The 20,458-nt window shown below is 45.0% G+C and overlaps 1 protein-coding gene across 1 annotated transcript in view; it reads right to left on the reverse strand.

The window, feature by feature from the left end:
* The window catches only part of MAP2K3 (mitogen-activated protein kinase kinase 3), a 71,582-nt gene extending 51,411 nt beyond the window's left edge, over positions 1 to 20,171 (reverse strand). The window contains exon 1 of the mRNA XM_081889323.1: positions 19,952 to 20,171. Within this exon, the coding sequence (XP_081745449.1) occupies positions 19,952 to 19,967 (16 nt within the window). The 5' untranslated portion in view covers positions 19,968 to 20,171. The remainder of the gene's footprint in view (positions 1 to 19,951) is intronic.
* Positions 20,172 to 20,458: the final 287 nt, after the last annotated feature.

A 20,458-nucleotide genomic window follows, 5' to 3' on the forward strand; every position in this document is an offset into this window, starting at 1 on the left:
TCCCTTCATTTCTTGGTACGGTATATCCGACATGGACATTATGCATCTCTCCATCTGTTAGGAACAGGTTTGCACAACAGGGATGGGGAAGCTGCAGCCCTCCAGATGTTGCTACACTGCGGTTCCCATTAGCCCCGTTCAGCGTCACTAATGATCCAGGATGATGGGAGATGTAGTCCACAGGCACCCAACGGAACCATGAGACAGGCTCTTGCTGTGTGTTGTCCCCACACATTACATCGTGTCCGAAACCACTTGTACATTTTTATTTTTATTTTTATTTTTTATAAATATTTTATTAGGTTTTTGATAAACAAATTTCCACTTTCAAATACATACTTCCATAAATCCAATGGACTCCCCCCATCTCCCGGGCACTGCATTCCCTGTGTAACCAAAACCTCAGCAATTTGTTAACTTGTTTTATACATAACAATATATCTTCCATTTTATCGTGTTATCTGATGTGAACATTTCAATACAATTGCATTAATTTTTAATTTCCACACAATAAAAATATTTCGTTACCTCACTTCTGTCTTATAGTGTCTTATTTATCAATTCAGAAATTTGCCGATACTGAAGCTATACCTTCCTAGAGAGGAGCATTTTTTAACATTCATACAACTTATAATGCTTTTTCAAATAGTCCTTAAATTTTTCCCAAACTTCCTCCGTTTCTTCTTCTCCCGAGTCTCGAATTCTGCCAGTCATTTCAGCCAGTTCCATATAGTCCATCAGCTGCGTCTGCCATTCTTCCAATGTGGGTAGATTTTGTGTCTTCCAGTGCTTTGCCAACAGAATCCGCGCTGCTGTAGTAGCGTACATAAAGAAAGTTCTATCTTTCTTGACCATCCTCTGGTCTACCATGCCCAGAAGGAAGGCCTCCGGTTTCTTAGGTAAGGTGAATCTCAGCACCTTTTTTAATTCATTATGTATCATTTCCCAGAAGGCCTTCACTTTCGGGCAGGTCCACCAGAGGTGTAAAAATGTCCCTTCCTCTTCCTTACATTTCCAACATTTATTATCGGACAGGTGATATATCTTTGCAAGCTTGACTGGGGTCATGTACCACCGGTATATCATTTTCATAATGTTTTCCTTCAAGGCAGTACATGCCGTGAATTTCATTCCGGTGTTCCATAACCTTTCCCAGTCTTCAAACATAATGTTATGCCCCAAATCCTGTGCCCACTTTATCATAGAGGATTTGACAATCTCATCCTGTGTGTTCCATTTAAGCAGCAAGTTATACATTCTCGAAATTAGCTTAGATTTTGGCTCAAGCAACTCTGTTTCTAGTTTCGATTTTTCCTCCTGGAAACCCACTTTTTTGTCTGCTTTAAAAACTTCCTGGATTTGAGCATAATGCAACCAATCTCGCACCTTGTTTTTTAACTTTTCCATACTCTGTAACCTCCATTTATCTCCAATTTTTTCAATTATTTCCCAATATTTAGGCCAGTGGGCCTCCATATTGAGTCTTTTACGTGCTTTGGCCTCCATCGGTGAGAGCCACCTCGGAGTTTTACTCTCCAATAAGTCTTTATATTTTGACCAGACCATGAAAATTGCCCTTCTGACAATATGGTTTTTGAACAATTTATGAACTTTAACCTTGTCATACCACAAATATGCATGCCACCCAAAAGCATTATCAAATCCCTCCAGGTCAAGGACGTCGGTGTTCTCCAATAGAATCCAATCCTTCAACCAGCAGAGGGCTGCAGCTTCATAATATAACCTCAAGTCCGGCAGGGCAAACCCCCCTCTTTCTTTCGCATCTGTTAGTATTTTAAACTTTATTCGGGGCTTTTTGCCCTGCCAGACAAATTTAGATAAATCCCTCTGCCATTTTCCAAAACATTCCACCTTATCCACGATCTGGAGGGACTGAAACAAAAATAGCATTTTCGGCAATACATTCATCTTTATAGCAGCTATTCTGCCCAGCAAGGAAAGTTTTAATCTTGACCATGTTTCCAGATCTCTTTTTATCTCTGACCAACATTTCTCATAGTTATCCTTAAATAAATTCAAATTTTTGGAGGTCAAGTGCACCCCTAGGTACTTTACTTTTTTAACCACATTTAATTCTGTTTCTTTTCTGAACTCCTCTATTTCAGTAGTTGTCAAGTTTTTTGCTAGAACTTTAGTTTTTTGTTTATTCAGCTTGAATCCCGCCACCCGACCAAAATCAGAAATTAATTCTAACGCTCTTTTAGTACTAGAGGCTGGCTCCTGTAATGTTAATACCAAGTCGTCTGCAAAAGCTTTCAGTTTATATTGTTTCTCTCCGACCACAATTCCCTGTGTCAACCGGTCATTTCTAATCATGTTCAGTAGCACCTCCAGGACTGAAATAAACAACAGAGGAGATAGAGGGCACCCCTGTCGTGTCCCTTTTTCAATTTTAAACTCCTCTGTCACCACGTTGTTTACTATCAATTTGGCTTTTTGTTCTGAATAAATTGCTTCTATTCCATTTTCAAACCCCCGCCCTACTCCCATCCTTTCCAAATTTTTCTTCATAAACAGCCAAGAAATGTTGTCAAAGGCCTTCTCCGCATCAATAAAAATCAACACCACTCTTGTGTTTGAATTAATCTGTAAAAACTCCAAAATGTCAATGATGTTTCTTGTGTTGTCAAATAAATGCCTACCAGGGAGAAAGCCTGCTTGGTCCTTATGAATCACTTCATTTAAGACTTTCTTAAACCTACTTGCCAAAATGTCTGCAAAAATTTTGTAATCCACATTTAGGAGTGAGATAGGACGGTAGTTTTTAAGTTGAGTTTTTTCAGATTCTAGTTTTGGAATCAACGTGATGAAAGCTTCTTTCCACGTTTCCGGTGCCTTCCTCCCCTCCATAATCTGGTTACAAACTTCCAGCAATGGTTGTGTCAATGAGTCCTTCAGTACCTTATAATATTTGGAAGTAAGCCCATCAGGTCCCGGAGATTTGCCCAGTTGGAGGTTCTGAATGGCGCATTCAATTTCTTGGGTTGTAATATTACAGTTCAGGGTTGCTCTCATTTCCTGGGGTATTTTTTGTAATCCATTAGTTATAACAAATTGGTCCACCTCTAAGCTTTTTTGTGGCCTTTGAGAGTAGAGTTCTTTGAAATATCTCTGAAAGGACCTTCTAATTTCATCGGGTTTCTGAACCATTCTCCCTTCAATCTCTAGATTTGTAACTGTATTAAGTTTTTGTCTCTTTTTTTATTTTTTGTCTCTTTTTTATTTTTATTTTTAAATCAGGGTCTGTATGGTGCAGTATTGGGACACGGGTGGCACTGTGGGTTAAACCACAGAGCCTAGGACTTGCCGATCAGAAGGTCGGAGGTTCAAATCCCCGCAACAGGATGAGTTCCCGTTGCTCGGTCCCTGCTCCTGCCAACCTAGCAGTTTGAAAGTACATCAAAGTGCAAGTAGATAAATAGGTACCACTCTGGTGGGAAGCTAAACAGCGTTTCCATGCACTGCTCTGGTTTGCCAGAAGCGGCTTAGTCATGCTGGCCACATGACCCAGAAGCTGTACGCCGGCTCCCTTGGCCAATAAAGCGAGATGAGCGCCGCAACCCCAGAGTCGGCCATGATTGGACCTAAGGGTCAGGGTTCCCTTTACCTTTTTATGGTGCAGTGGTTAGAGTGTTGTAGGACCTGAGAGACCAGGGTCCAAACACACACCCAGCTTTGAAAGCTCACTTCCCTTAGCCTATAGTCTACTTCGCAGGGCTGTTAAGAGGATGAAATGAAGAGGGGAGAACCATGCACAATCCGGTGAGTCCTTGGAGAAATGGCGGGATATAAATGTAAATAAACAAATAATGCACTCTTGAATTTTCAATGCCCGTGACTTCTTGTGTTGAGGGTTGTGGTATGTCGCACTGACCAACATGCCCTGTTGTAGCCTTAGCCCTGCCCACAAAAATTTCCCCAGAGTCTAGTTTTTTGGGGGCCTGACCCTTCATAAGGAGAGAGGTTAGGCTGGCCTCAACCAGAGCCAGGGCTTTTTCGGCCGTGGCCCCGATCTGGTGGAACGCTCTGTCACAAGAGACTAGGGCCCTGCGGGACTTGACATCTTTCCACAGGGCCTGCAAGACAGAGCTGTTCCACCAGGTCTTTGGTTGGGGTTCAGTCTGACCCCCTCCTTTGGCAATCCTCACAGAACTTCTTGCCCAATGGTTGCCATTAACTTGATTGGAATTAATTTTAGAATGAAATGATTTTAGAATGTTTTATCGTTTTACTGTTGTTAGCCGCTCTGAGCCTGGCTTCGGCTGGGGAGGGAGGGATATAATTAAAATTTATTATTATTATTATTATTATTATTATAACAAAAGCACCAATAATCTGAAGCAATGAAAGAAAATTCAAGAGAATCACACCCGTGAGAAAGTTGCAAGTGCAATAACTTCCAGCCAAATGCTTGCAGATTTTACAGGCTGCAACACAGTTTCAGCCTCGAAAAAGGAAATGAAACAAAAATAACAGTTCCCCGCCCCCGCCCCTTTGTCAATGCTGCCAGGAAGATAAGAGAGCAAGCCGCAGTTATGATCCCATTCACAACTGAGCTACCCACACAAAAAGCTCTCTCCACAGCAGCCGGCCTGACATCCTCTCTTTATATACTGTTGCTTTATTTGGCTTCTGCGAAACACCAGCCAATAAGGGAGGGCGTCAACAGGAAGTGTTGCTAGCTGAGCGAGTTTGAATTAAATGGGCAACGCTGGGTGGAAAGCAAAAAAAATTCACCTAAAGAAAAGGAGAAGGGATACTTATTTTTTAAAAAGAAAAGCAGCGACTCGAGTTAATGCTTTCGACACTGTTTTAAAAATAAACCCAAAGCCACTATGTGGAGCTCTTGTACAAATGCACTCCAGAAATGCAAGGCTGTAACTAGTCAGCAAGGCAGCCTGGTGTACACCAGAGAGAACTCTGCTTGTGCGTCATGTCCAAAAACTTTCCAGGAATCGCAGAGCATTGGGGACATTCATGGGGGATTGAGACAATCAGTGGCTGCTTGGCTAGTCATCCATCTTGGCTGCTTTGTACGCCCGGGATGAGAGGCAAAAATGCCTCCAGATTCTGGGGGGTGACAGCAGGAGACAGTCATTGTACTAGTGACCTGTTTGCGAGTTTCCCACTAGGGTAAACAAAGATGATGAAGTGGTTCAGAGGCGGAGAATCCGTAGCCCTCCAAATGATGTTCGAGTAATACTAACCCATTATATTTGTTTCACTGCAAGCCAGAACAAAGGGGGAAAGGCATTCAGAGCCGAGTCACAAAGTTGGCCGATGCAAACAGAGAACAAGGCAAGACCACGTTAATTTCCCTTGCGCGGCAGCAAAAAGAAAGCAAACTCCACTTGATGGAGCAAACTTTGCCGAGTACAACTTCCATCACCCCAAAGTCCTCTCCTGACCCATTATGAGCTCAAGAGATCTAGGTCTACCTCTAAGAACCTCACGGTCTAAGACAGTGGTTCTCAAAGGGTGTGGCAGGAGACAAGGGCAAGTGTGTTGGTGTTTAAGTGACCAATGTAACACTTAAACATTCCTGTGTCGTATATCATGCTGTGGTTGGACTTGACCGACAGAGGCTCATTCCATTGTCTCTTCAGACAGGTGGATGCCAACAAAGCACAGTACAGTATAATATAAAAATGATTATTATAATTATTTTACTATTATGCTGTCTATTATGCTTTTATTATTATTTAAATGATGTACACTACACTAGGATCTTTTGATTGGTGAAGATCAGTACTGTATATAAATCAATTTATTATTATTAAATGTTATTTGCAGAATATGTAACTGCTTTGTTTTATGCTTTCTGGGTGCCCCAGCTGCATCAGCTACTAGCCACAATGGCTAGATCCTGTCACAGAATTGTGTAGGGACTCTGAGTGAGGATCAGTCCAGCCCTTTGCAATGCAGCAATATGCAGTTGCCCCAAACGGGGATCAAACCTGCAGCCTTGGCATTATCAGCACCACGCTCTAACCAACCAAGCTATCAGGCAGTCTGCCTCGGAATACCAGCTGCTGGGAATTACAAGTGGGGAAATGCTGTTCCACTCAGGTCTTGCTGGCAAGCATCTGGCTGCACAATGTGACCAAAGTTGTTGGACTCGAAGGGCCTTTGACCTTTGTCTCCAAGGAGGCTCAGGGTGAAATGCACAACCCTCATTTCATCCTCACAACAACCCTGTGAGGTAGGTTAGGCTGAGAGGTCAACCCAGTGAGCTTCACGGCCAAGTGGGGATTGAAACCCTGGTCTCTATCAGGTCCGACGCTAACCACTACACCACAATGGCTATCGTGCACAGCCCTGGTGGCATAAGATCCAGATCAGCACCTCCCAGAAGGAGCATGATTAGCCTTCAGGGTTCAGAATAACTTCCATTTTCATTGCGCAGAAAGGGGAAGGAAGAGCTGGTGGGTTTCAAGAGCTGTAGGCGTACTTAAGAGGCTCAGGCACCTGATGGCTCTTTCGGCCTGTCCTTCCTGTCTTACTGGATAACCCCAACCCGCATTTCCTTCCACTATCTGCAGCCACCACCAGCCAGAAGGAACTTGCCCCATTCCCAGCACAGCCCCTTCAGCTTGCTGCACTATTAATTTCCTGCCTCGCCAAGTTCCAAGACGGCACGGTTTGTTTCTCCAGAGATAACGTCTCCCACCAAACAAACCTTCCCTCTCTTATGCATCACATTCCATTAATAGAATCACAACATGACCCCTTTTTTTTACCTGGAAATGTACCAAATTTGTGGGGTCTCCTGGACCAGATTAAAAACGGCTGCTGTGCTAGGTGCTCGTTTCCACGTTGCACACTCGCTTCGATGTCGGGAATCTCAGCTCTTGTGCAAAATCGGGGCTGGTGTACTTACAGCACAAGTTCAGGCACGTGAATGCATGCAACCTCCTTACAAAGGTGCGGTGGACACTTGGACACTCTCAGCACCAGACCAATTTGAGTCAAATTACCAGGACACAGTGGGACACTTCTACCTCAATGGAACCAGCGGATTTGGCAGCATCAACCAATTAATATCACAACATGGCAGATGCAACGGAGCAGAGTTTCTCCAAGTTGGGACAATCTCTTGGCCAACTAGCATTATGCAGTTGATGCCCGTTTCAAGCTGTCTGTTTGTGCATTAAAAAAAATAACATTGAAGGAGCATCTCCAACCCCACGGTTCAGCCCGGACACAGAGGTCCAGCCCGGAGGGCCTTCTGGCAGTTCCCTCATTGTACGTGAAATTACAAGGAACTTTTCAGCAGACACAAAAGGGCAATTAAAGGCATAATGAAGAGAGACACCTTCAAAGACACAAGGGCCCCCTTTCTTTAACTATGTTAATGACCAAAATCAAGACCTTGTTATACTAACAGATCAATATTCTCAGTGGAGAGGTTCCGTTAACTAATCACACCCTCCCTGTGGAACACCTTCCCATCAGATGTCAAAGAAATAAACACCTGATTTTTAGAAGACATCTGAAGGCAGTCCTGTAAAGGGTAGTTTTTATTGAGGTTTTATTGCAGGGGTAGGCAACCTAAGGCCCATGGGCCACAAGCGGCCGACAGGGTCATTTAACCAGCCCACGAGCTACCCCCGAACCAAGCCGCCCACTCAATGAGTCTAAACTTATTGTGCTAAACTGGCGCAGAGGAGCGCGGGGACTCGCTTCCGCAGCGCCGGAAATCGCATCTGCACAGACGCAGACACCGGAAATCGCGGGTAAACCTTGTCAACCCCTGTTTTATTGTGATTTTAATATTTTGTTGCAAGCCACCCATGGTGGCCAGGGCAACCCAGTCAGATAACATCATTATCATCATCATCATCATCATCATCATCATCATCATCATCATCATTATTATTATTCTGGCAACAATCAGGTCTTGTTAGTTCCCAATATCTCCTACTGCACCATATGATTCTACTCTCAAGATATCTCAGCTGTGCAATGCCACATTAAAAAGCTCAAGCTGTTCAGTATTGTTGCTGCTGCTGCTTTTAAACAAAGGAAGAAATCTAATCCCTTCTAGCCAGTTCTATTTTCTACACAAGGAATGCATTTTGCCTGTTGGGTTTATAAATGCTGACCCACTCCAGGGAAGGGTGGGTAGGAGAGACACGCCCCTCAAACAACTTGCAGGCACCAGGCTTAGAAATCTGAATTTATTATTATTAATTGCACTTAGTCCTCTCTTTTCCCCCCCAAAACGTGAACCGGCGGGGGGGGGGCGGAATGTGAGTATATAGAGCTGGGAGGGGGCACAAAATTTTGTCCTTGCTCAGAGAGCCACATTACCAACGTTCGCCCCTGAACCCAGACCTCCACCACATAAGGGAAACGGAAACTGAACCAGTCGGGATCTATCCTTATACAGTGGTACCTCGGGTTACATACGCTTCAGGTTACAGACTCCGCTAACCCAGAAATATTACCTCGGGTTAAGAACTTTGCTTCAGGATGAGAACAGAAATCGTGCAGCGGCAGTGGGAGGCCCCATTAGCTAAAGTGGTACCTCAGGTTAAGAACAGTTTCAGGTTAAGAATGGACCTCCGGAACGGATTAAGTACTTAACCCGAGGTACCACTGTACTTGTACTGCAAACCCTGTCACAACTCAAGGCCACACCATTTCCCCTTTAAAAGGCAGAGCCGCTTGCTTCAAGGACCAGGAAGCCGGGCCCAGCCTACACACTTCTGCCGGTGAATCAGCTTCTTCATTCAGAAACATGACGGTGCTGACTCATAAGAGGGTTACACGCCAATAGACAGGAAATGCAAATCCAGATTCTCTCTGGTTAAACACACACACACACACATATACACACACACACACACAGCTCAGCTCAACCCACAGGGACGTGTTGTGGCGTCCCTCACTGAAACCCAGCAAGAATCCTGCACACCACCTCACCGGAAGGAAGATCCCCCCTCAGTTGTTGAAACCTGGTGGGATACCTAATGCGGAAAGACAACAGATGAGCCCACCTTCGCCAACACACTATTTGTTTAAAGCGGTATTGTAACACTTTAAACCAGGCCTATCCAGCCCACTGCTCTGTTTAATCCAGTCTATCTCCCGGGGTAAAATCCTAAAAAAAGCTCAACAACGTCAATCCTCAAAAAAGCTGAACAACTTTGGTTGGCCCTCATGCATGTTCATTTCATCAAATCTGGACCTCTTTGAAAAAAGTTTGGACACCCCAAAACTGTCATGGCTTCCTGCAAAGAATCCTGGGAGCAGTAGATTGTTGTGTTTAAGCCGTCCGTTGCTCTTCCCAGGGAATTCTGGGAACCTTGTGAGAAGAATAAGGGGCCAGCTAACAATCCTGGCTCTGCCTACTGTGGGCCCCCCGGCCTTCCACCGTAAAAGCACCTACGGGCGCCAGCCACCACCGAGGGTAGCCAAGTCGGTTTGCTGCAACGAAAACGGCAAAGAATCAACAAATTCAGAACGGGAAGCCTTCGGCGACCCCAACCCACCTCTTGAGAACCCATGAAGTGTTGACAAGTGTTACTGGGGAGGAGGGAAATGTGGGAGAGAAAGTTTGGAGGCGGGAAATGGTATGCAAAACCTGCTGACCACAATCCTTCACACATTTCCCTGGGAGAAATTCCACTGCAATCAGTGGGGCTTCCTTCCAAGCAAACAAAGATAGGATGTTCAAGGCAAAAAAGGATGGGACAGGTCTGTCAAAGAAACTCCTGCCCGCATACCAGCCAAGGATTTAAATTTTATTAAAGATTTTCTTGGTTTACAAAAGTATGTGCAATCTCTCTTTTTTTTCAAGTAACATTTTTTACAGTTCAGTTTTTTACAGACCAGCCAAGGATTATTATGAAGTGTAGACCTGTGAACTTTCCCCACATGCCCAGATTTTAATCTTCCTCACCCTCTTCCCTGATGGTTTATTTAAACATCCAGAATTCTGCAGGATAAAAAGCAAGATGAACAATGAAATACACAGACACACCTCTGCAACATTTTGGTTGGTCCAAACAAAGGAATTGCCCTAATGTAGTTATTGCACCATTTCCCCCCCTTCAGAACAGAATATCCAGTTCTGGTGTTTACACTTTTATCCTGCCATATCTCCAAGGAGTTCAAGGTAGCATAGACAATTATTTCTCCACAGCCACCCCATTTACACACACACACACCTCACACCCACTTTGTGAAGTAGGTCACGCTACAGAGCCAGGAAACCTATGGCATCTCCAAGCATTGTTGGACTGTCCAATTCCCATCACCCCTAAGCCCGACCCAGACCAGGGCTCTAGCCACTACACCATGCTGCCTCACACCCTGTCCTTCTATAATAATAATAATAACCAAAGAATTGATGCTTTTGAATTATGGTGCTGGAGGAGACTCTTGAGAGTCCCACGGACTGCAAGAAGATCAAATGTATCAATTATTAAGGAAATCAGCCCTGAGTGCTCACTGGAAGGACAGATCGTGAAGCTGAGAGTCCAATACTTTGGCCACCTCATGAGAAGAGAAGACTCCCTGGAAAAGACCCTGATGTTGGGAAAGATGGAGGGCACAAGGAGAAGGGGACGACAGAAGACGAGATGGCTGGACAGTGTTCTCGAAGCTACCAACGTGAGTTTGACCAAACTGCGGGAGGCAGTGGAAGACAGGAGTGCCTGGCGTGCTCTGGCCCAGGGGGTCACGAAGAGTCGGACACGACTAAACAACAACAACAACCACTAAAGTACACAACGGAAACCTCCATCCTGACTCAAGCTCACTTCCTTTCCTCGAGGGCTTAATAAAGATGCGATGGCCAACATTTATGCATGAGCTTAACCGGATTCAGAAGGAAGTGATTTTTATTCATTTATGGCAGTGATGCCCAATGTGGAGGCCCCTCCGGAGTGCAACCATGGGCTATGCTAGCAGTGGCTGATGGGAATTGGAGTCCAACAACAACTGGAGGGTGTGCAATATTTGCTATGCCTGCTTTAAGACAGCTGTATATTATTATTCTTGCAAATATATACCACAGCAGTTCACAATACGGTCCTAGGTTTTGGTCTGAAGGTGCGAGAGGGCCTGCAGAAGCAAAGTAGGTCTGCTTCTGGTCAGTATCTGGGTGGGTGACCATATCAGAACAGGAGGTTTGCTGATTTGAGTTCCAGGATGGAAGAATGGTGGGACAGAATTTGCTGTTGACATCTGTTTGTCCCGGGCGCAAACCTCAGCAGTGTATATGGAAGGCAGCCCTGTTCGTATCAGGAAGTTTTAAATGTTTGACGTTTTATTACATTTCTATATTTTGCTGCAAGCCCCCCAGAGTGGCTGGGGAAAGCCAGCCAGATGGGCAGGGTATAAATAATAAAATTATTGTTATTATTATTAAATTATTATAGAGGTCCTGGGCTGCTAAAACAACAAGACACCCCACTTGGTCTTGCTGATGTGGTCCAAAAGAAAGCAGTGCATTTAGAGGGATATTATAATATGATGAATGCGCAAGCAGGATTTGAATTGTGAGCAACGGAAAGATTTAGAAATTATTGTACTGTGATTCTGATACAAAAGAGGGAAGATGGGGTGCAGCAAAGAGGGAGGGGGAGAATTGGAAAACAAGATAAGAAGTTGATAAAAGAAAGAATTGTAGTTGTAAATAAGCTGAGTCAGGAACAGTTAGGAGCTAGGAAGACAAGTAAATATCTGAGAGGTGGTTTAGTGAGTGAGAGGAGGTAGCGGAAGTTATAGGTCTGGATAGGCAGCCCATGATTGTAATTGACTAAGACCATTTATGAAACCACACGCTTGTTAAACTGCAATGAATAAACAGAAGTTTATGTTCCAATATAACCCTGACTGGGCCTGGGTGGTAGCAGTGAGAAATAAAGTGGTGAAACGTCCGGGAGCCCTGTGTGAGCGCCACACTTGGATCCCCAATGCCTTGGGAGTCAAACGTTCCGGCTACTGAAGGATCAAAAACCGGAAGCGAGTGTTCCAGTTTTCGAACGTTCTTTCGGAAACTGAACATCTGACGGGGCTTCCACGGCTTCCGATTGGCTGCAGGAGCTTCCTACAGCCAATCGGAAGCCGTGATTTGAAAGTCGAACATTCCAGAAGTCGAACGGACTTCCAGAATGAATTCTGTTCGACTTCTGAGGTACAAATGCATTACATAATGGAATTATATGTGAAATCTGTGAGAATTGAATAAAATACCGTATATTTAAATGAAAAGGAAAGCAGAGCAATACGTTTGGCATCAGCTTGGCTGCAGGAGTTGCCAAAAGGAGGTGAACAAAAAATAAAAATAATAGTACTTTGTAATATAATGCCGCTACGTATTTAAAATACAGTGGTACCTCGGGTTACATACGCTTCAGGTTACACACTCCGCTAACCCAGAAATAGTGCTTCAGGTTAAGAAGTTTGCTTCAGGATAAGAACAGAAATCGGGCTCTGGTGGCGCGGCAGCAGCAGGAGGCCCCATTAGCTAAAGTGGTGCTTCAGGTTAAGGACAGTTTCAGGTTAAGTACGGACCTCCGGAACGAATTAAGTACTTAACCCGAGCTAACACTGTACTCCCCAAAAACACAATTAACACAAAACCCCTTTCTAAATTCACCTCAAAACTTCCAGCAACTGTGTTGAAAATATAATTTCCCTCCATAGGGCTCTGTAGTAAAGCATTTGCTATGCAGGCAGAAGGGGCCCAGGTTAAATCTCTGACGTCTCCACATAGGGCTGGGAGGGACTCTTGCCTGAAACCCTTGAGAGCTCCTGCCAGTCAGTGTAGACAATACTGACCTACATGGACCAATGGTCTGACTCAGGTATAAGGCAGCTTCCTATGTTTTGAAAAGATTATCCAAGTTCCTTGTCATCACGCTCACCTGTAAAGGCACCTGACGAGCCAGCGATGCCTTCCAGGCTCACTCACCTGCACAGGTGATAATTCTCCAACATCCTTTCCACATGAGGTTAAGCAAACACACACACACACACACACACACACACGCAAGCAGCAGCACAAGATACAGTATGCAAAGCTAACAGATAATAGCCGTTGAAAGGACCATACTTTGATCACATCCAGTTATAATAATAATACTAATAATAATATTTATTTATACTTTATTTTAAACTTTTATTTTATTTATGTTGCTTCTCCAAGAAAATATTCTGCTGCTTTAAGTTGGAGAAGATTGGATACTTAGAATAAAAAGAAGTTTGCTGTATAAATTAATATACAAATATATTACAGTTTTTTATTCATAATAGCCCAAAGTAGTGTTTTCTTATGGGTGAGCATCCAATAAAGTCCAGTGCAATCCTATAAAAACTTCCATTGAGTCCATTAAACCATTATTCCATTAACCCATTATTATTTATAATAATTATACTTATCTTTATTATTATTATTATCATCATCATTCCATTAACCCAATAATAACCCAATTCCATTAATGGGGCTTACTTCCGAGTAGACCCATATAGGAATGCACACGTAACTGACAACAATTCCTGTCAGCCCCTTGGGCAACGGACAGAAATATATTGATCCAGCAACAGTGGCAAAGCCACAGGTTCCTCACCCCTGAACTAGGACTGACCATGGATTAGCTCACAGAAAGAGCATACTGGCAGCTATCTTTTCTTTGACAACCTGTTGCATGTTTATGTGAGAAACAGCCCAGGTCGCTGCATGTCTTTATATGCTCGGTTAACACAAGGTCATGCAGGTGGCTTTTGTATGTGATGTTAATACAGTTGTACTTTGGTTTGCGAACGCCTTGAGAGTTGAATGCTTTGGCTCCCGAATGCCGCAGACCCAGAAATGAGTGTTCCTGTTTGCAAACATTCTTTGGAACCCGAAAGTCTGACTCAGATTCCGATTGGCTGCAGGTGGAGTTTGGGGCAGTGGATTTTGGACCGAGTTCGGCTTTTTAGATGGTGTTCCCCACTATACACGATTTCACGTACACATGTGGTACCTAGGAATGTAACCCCCATCAGTGGTGAGACACCTGCGCATCAGGATTTCTGTCATTTAATTCTACTTGGGGCTCATCATGCTCTTCCACGGACAGGCCATGGAGATGGAGGTTAATTGGGAGAGGGGAACAGAGGAGGACAGGTCTCCCAGAGGTTCTATGGTATAATTTGCAGCCAAGTCCTGCCGAGCTAACGCTCGCAAACAACATGCATAAGCTTCTTAATATTCTTTTACTCTATTAAAGGCATTTTCACCCACCTGAACATTCAAGCCGTCCGCCTGTCAGGGGAAGGCAAACCTGGAGACTAGTCAGAACTGGAGGTCTGGTAACCTTAATGTATAGTTTTTAATATATTGACCAAATATTCTATTGCTGCAAACCACTTTCTGTTCATTTTGCAGTTTGGCAAGTAAGATAAGCAGATACACACACCTTTAAAAAAAATAAATGGCACAATGACCCTACAGCTTTCCATTTCCAACTTATTTAAAAACCCACATAATACAAAGTGGTTTTGGAGTCGTTTAAAGGGTTTGTTTTTTAAAAAAAGGATCCAAATAAATTAGCCCACTTCATTAAGTGACTTCCTGTGTCACCTTTGGGCGTTCTCACCCGCCAAAGAGATTTCTGCAAACGTGCCAAAAGGGAAGTGGGCGATGACAGGCCTCCAAGTATGTGCCGAAAGGATATTAAGGATCAATTTTTACAACACAGCAACCACTTGCTTTTATCACACTAGCTTTTGAGGCATTTCCAAAAGCTTCTGGCTGTCTCCAGCAAAACTCTATTCCACAAGACAGTAGCTTAGTGGTAGAACATTAAGTCCATTAATACAGGGATGAGGAACTTATGACCCTCCAGATCAGAGCTTTCCAAACTTTGTGTGTCAGTGACACACTTTTTAGACGTGCATCATTTTGCAACACAATAATTCAGTTTTACTAGCAAACTGGAGGTTAAACTAACCCCTTTCCAGCTCCAGGAGGAGTGCAGGGAGCGTGACACACCTAGAACACACTAACATGTCATGACACATAGTTTGGAAAGCTCTGCTCCAGATGTTCCTGGACTCCAATTCCCATCAGCCCCAGGCAACATGGTCAGGGATTGTGGGAGCTGTAGTCCATCAACATCTGGAGAGGCCCACAGGTTCCTCACCCTTGGACCAAAGTTACTTAGCCCAACCAGAAAAACATTGCCTGCCTGCCCATACATATTTGTTGACTCATCTGCCTGCCTACACATACCTATGTTAGTCAGTGATGGACAACTGTCCTCCAATTTTCAAAATTCTCCCAGTTCATTTGCAGGCAAGAGATTCTTACCCACCGCAGGCAAATCGGGCAAGCTGCTATTTATGAGCCTGCCATAAAGCAAGCCTGGCAAATGAAAACACCGAAACAAAAAGAACATTTCGGTATCTAGCCGTCTCTCTCTTCTTGCCAGTTACGCAAGTAGTAATTACTCTATTATGCCTAACTATGCAAACAACGTGCGGGCCATACCCCAGTAGTCATTAACAGAGTACTTAAAAGGGTTCCCCGGCCTTTGATGTGGGGAATTAACAAATAACGAAGTATTCTTGTTCCAACTGTAATCCCAGAAAGGGACATTCCCTTGTATTTAAATTTTTATTTTTATCTTAAGCAGAACACACATAGGCACACACAGCTCAGGTGTGCTGCCTGGCCAAAAGTGTCAAACACAATTCCCACTGTGCTCAATGGGGTTTATTCGATGGGCACGGGATTGCAGGCCAGTATATGTTTTTTGTACAATTAACTGCAGTGTCAGCACAAACCAAGCTGTTTTCCAAATTTTGCGGCCTTCCCCTCTCCGCCCCCCTCCCCCAAAAAATTAGAATTAAACCACTTCAGCAGCCTTGGAAATTCTAGGTGCAGGACAAGGGTGCTGAACCTCAGTCCCAGGAAATAAATGATGGGGGGCCCCCCCAACCTGTCTTCCTGGCCCTTGGGACCCTCCCTCAGGCCATGCTCCAACCCGGACGAAAGGAATGAATAATCTAAATAATCTTATAGTATATTGAAATGTCTGTCCATTTTATGTCTTCAGGACCAAAGCCCACACCTCCATTAATAATAATAATAATAATTTTTATTTATACCCCGCCCTCCCCAGCCAAGGCCGGGCTCAGGGCGGCTAACAAGCAATAATAAAAACAAGTTGAATGAATACAACTTAAAAACAAGATTAAAATACAACATTAAAATATTGAAACATTAAAATATTAAAATGCAGCCTCATCAGAGGAGGAGAAAGGAAAAAAAGAGGGGGAGGGAATCAAATTGGCTCCAAGCCAAAGGCCAGGCGGAACAACTCTGTCTTACAGGCCCTGCGGAAAGAAATCAGATGAGGCAGAGCGTTCCACCAGACCGGAGCCAGAGTTGAAAAGGCCCTGGCTCTGGTTGAAGCCAATCTAACCTCCTTAGGGCCTGGGACACTGGGGCCATCTGAATAAGTCAGTCTCAGCCTGCCAAGGAGGGAGCTAGTCTAACGTCTCCTGGGAGGGAATTCCACCAAGTTGGGGCCACGGGAAAAGGCTCCCTTTCGTGCCACCGCCAACCATGCGCTTCTGATGCTCATGGGACCGACAGAAGGTGGTTGACCGAGGATCCTAACACCCAGGCAGGTTCATATATAGGGAGGCACATTCTCTCAGAGAGCCCGGGCCCAAGTCATATAGGGCTTCGGAGGTCATAAGCAACACTTTGAATTGTGCAGTTGTTTTCATGACCTGGGGTAGCCCAGCTGGTACAGCACGAGACTCTTAATCTCAGGCTTGTGGGTTCAAGCCGCACAGAGGGCAAAAGATTCCTGCACTGCAGGGGGTTGGGCGAGGTTATCTACGTGCGCTCTCTTCCAGCTCTACAATTCTATGCTCTCTGGAACAAGTGCCAGTCAGCTGCCGGGCTGGAGCATTTGGGGGCAGCTGAATCTTCCAAATAAGGGGTTTGATAAAGATGTTGTCCAGGACAGGAGGACACGGGCCACAGACTCCACCTCTGCAGAGCCACAGGGGTACTTGCGTTCATGCTGGGGGCTTTTAAAGCATCTCCCCATATCCCTTGTTGCCAGTGGCAAGAATTCAGACTGAATCTTGCCCTCTATCTCTGTACTGCTGTCCAGCCACTTAATCCAGGACAGGAAGCTGCCTAATACCAGATCAGACCATTGGTTTTTATCCACCTACATCTATCGTCCACAACAGACACGTCCTACTCTATAGAGACTGCGATCTACTCCCAGTATAATGTGATCTACTCATTGTCATTGCCCACAACTGTTGAGCTTTCCTCGGGGGAAGAGACCAGAGTTGAGCTTTTTTTTGGGAAAGGTGTCAGACCATCAATCACAACAGTACAGCAGTCCTCACTCCTTCTCCCACTCTGCCACCTACTAAGGGAGTTAAAGCTTTCACAGCAGGGGCAGGATGCGTCGCCATTGCTCAGGAACAACCGGGCAATCTCTTTTTTTACTCCTGCAATCGACCTGGATAACCCTGGCGATCTACCTGTCGATCGTGGTCGCCCGGTTGGACATTGCTGGTCTACAATTACCAGCAGCACCTCTCCAGGGATTCAGGCAGAAGAAGGAGAAGAAGAGTTTGGATTTGATATCCCACCTTTCACTCCCTTTAAGGAGTCTCAAAGTGGCTAACATTCTCCTTTCCCTTCCTCCCCCACAACAAACACTCTGTGAGGTGAGTGGGGCTGAGAGACTTCAGAGAAGTGTGACTGGCCCAAGGTCACCCGGCAGCTGCATGTGGAGGAGCGGAGACGGTTCCCCAGATTACGAGACTACCACTCTTAACCACTACACCACACTGGCAGGCAACATTCTCAACCCTACCTGGCCAGGAATTGAACCCGTGACCTTCTGCATGCAAGGCGGAATCTCTACCAGTGAGCTAGGACCTTTCCCCAGCAGGACTCTTATTCTGCCCTGCGTCCTCCGACATGCGGCGAGGACCACAGGAGCTGTGCAATATCTTGCCTCTTGGACAGAGTTCAGGCAGTCGACAACAAGCAGCCAGATCCCACGCAAAGAGGACAAAGATTTGGAAACAGAAACGTGAGCAAGTGTTCCAAAACAAAAGTATGACACTATCTGCCCATCCCACCAAGGCTGAGTTACAGCTCAGAGCTGCTGGATGACACAGAGCGAAGCTCACACAGCCTGTGATGATAAGAGCAGAAATATGAAACATCTGTAGAAAGAAGTGGCGCGGCACAGGGGAAGAACTGCCTGTGAAGCTCATAAGGGCAGGCAAGGCCTTCTGGTTTCTCCATACATTTGTACCTTATACCATCATTATGCCACCCAACCTCTTAAGGAACTCAACCACTTTATCTTCACAAACAACCCTCCAAGGCCAGGTGCAAAGAACCTTGTGGTGGGCCAATGCTCTAACTGCTGCACCACACTGCCCCTCATGTTTATATGCACAGATAAAGACAACACACACATTTATAAGATACGCATTACTTATAACACAAAACAGAATACACCACCTTGAGCTCCTCGAAGGAACTGGGGGAGATAAACGTAATAATTTACATGTTATAGAGAGGATTGCTTGGCTCCCTCTGTCAAGTTTCAGACAAGCTGTTTTTAATTTCACCAATAATTTAGCAACATCTGTATTTTTATGCTTAACTGGTTTTTCAAACCCTGCTCTTAGGTTTAAACCGTGAACGTGTTTCTTAGCCATCCGAGCTGTTTCATGAACATATTTTATGCCTTTTTTCCTTCTTCTGTAAACTACATCAAGTCTATTTCTCAAAGAAAGGCAGGACGCAAACTTCCAAATAAATAAATATTGGCCATACAAATTTTTATACAGAAGCACCTTTTTAAATTCAATTTCTTCACTACGTTGAACGACCCTCGCACACTAGTGTGACCCCAAAATATGTACCGTAACTCGGGGTGAGTTTGGGGTGGGGAGAAGGAAGGCTATGTACCACCAATATTCCATGATACAATACAATTCTTTAGCTGACTCAGTGCCCTGTTTATTTTCTTTATTCAAAAAGATGTCTAGCATCACTCCACTTTTGAATAGCTTGCCAGAAAAGCGGTATTCCTTGTCCAATGCAACACACTGGGCAGAGTGGGGATTACATGACTAAACGACTAAACAACAACAACACTTTCACACTGGTGCAGTTTACAAGCAAAAAAGAATACATCCATCATAAAATACAATCCACTGTGTGGGCACACCTGTTTGCACCCACAGTGGATTACAGAGACCTCGATACAATTTTTGACTGAAAAATACACTCAGATTTGACACCTAAAGAGGTGATTCCGATTCTGCACCAATCACGCTCCTGGCAAGCCACCTTCCAGATATTACTGTACCAAAAAACCATTAATAATCACCTAATTAATAGTACTGGCAAATTGCCTTTCAACACTGTTCTCAAGACATTGCACTGGCATAATAAGGACTGAAAATAAAACGCATTCAAAGAAGTTCGGGAACAACCGATCTCATTCTCACCAATGAATTCAAAACGCGTTTTAAAAACGGTTAAACAAAACAGTAAGAGATACCGGTAATAAAAAAGACAGTGTGACCACCTTTCGGTTTTAAAGGGAAGAGGGCACAATCTGGAAGATCCCGTTCTCGGAGTGCCAGAGCTATCGTTAGGCCAGATTTATAGTCACAAGATTATTCCATTTGACTTGTGCGCTCAAACATTTCGCATTTGCGAGAGATCAGCAAGAGATCTTGCATTGCTTATCCTTGCAAAAAATAATAATTTTTTGGGCGGTTTAGAGCCTTGTACATTTCCTGCCATCCGTTTCTGAACACCGAAGTTTGCATTGGGGTGGAGCGCGGGGGAGCGAGCAGTTGGCCTTCGCCTGGCGCGCAAAAGAGCTCTTGCGCGACCCACGCGAGATCCCCCTCTTACCTTTCGGAAGGGACATGGCTCTCTCTCTCTCTGGCTGCGTGGATCGGCGGAGGAGAGAGAGCGCTGCTTCCTGGCGGGTTCCGCCCGATGAAGATCCGGCTAGGCGCCCAGGTGAGGCAGCGGGAGACGTCGGGGCAGGGCGCGCGCCGGCAGCACCCAGGACATGTCCAAACAGCCTCGCACCCTTCGCAGGGATCAAGCGCAACAGCCTCTGCAGGAGGGGAGGCGAGAAGCTGCATAAAAGGAGCCCCGGCCCCGCCCAGGACCATGCGTTCTGCCCACCGCATTGGCTGCCTTCTCTGAAGGGGCGGGGTTGTGCTAGACCACGCCCCCTTCCCCGCTCTACCTTTTATACGCAGGTAGCCCGGCAGGGAATCCCAGTCACCGGCTGCGCGGTGGAGAAGCTCTGATCTGTGCACAAGGCGGAAGGCTGGGTGCCCCAGGAATCCATGTCACCTTCTTCCCCTGCAAGTTTTTTGTTGCTGTTGTTGTTTCTTAATTTCTGTA

The sequence above is a fragment of the Podarcis melisellensis genome (genome assembly GCF_964234715.1).
Source record: "Podarcis melisellensis genome assembly, chromosome: 14".
Classification (NCBI taxonomy): Eukaryota; Metazoa; Chordata; class Lepidosauria; order Squamata; family Lacertidae; genus Podarcis; species Podarcis melisellensis.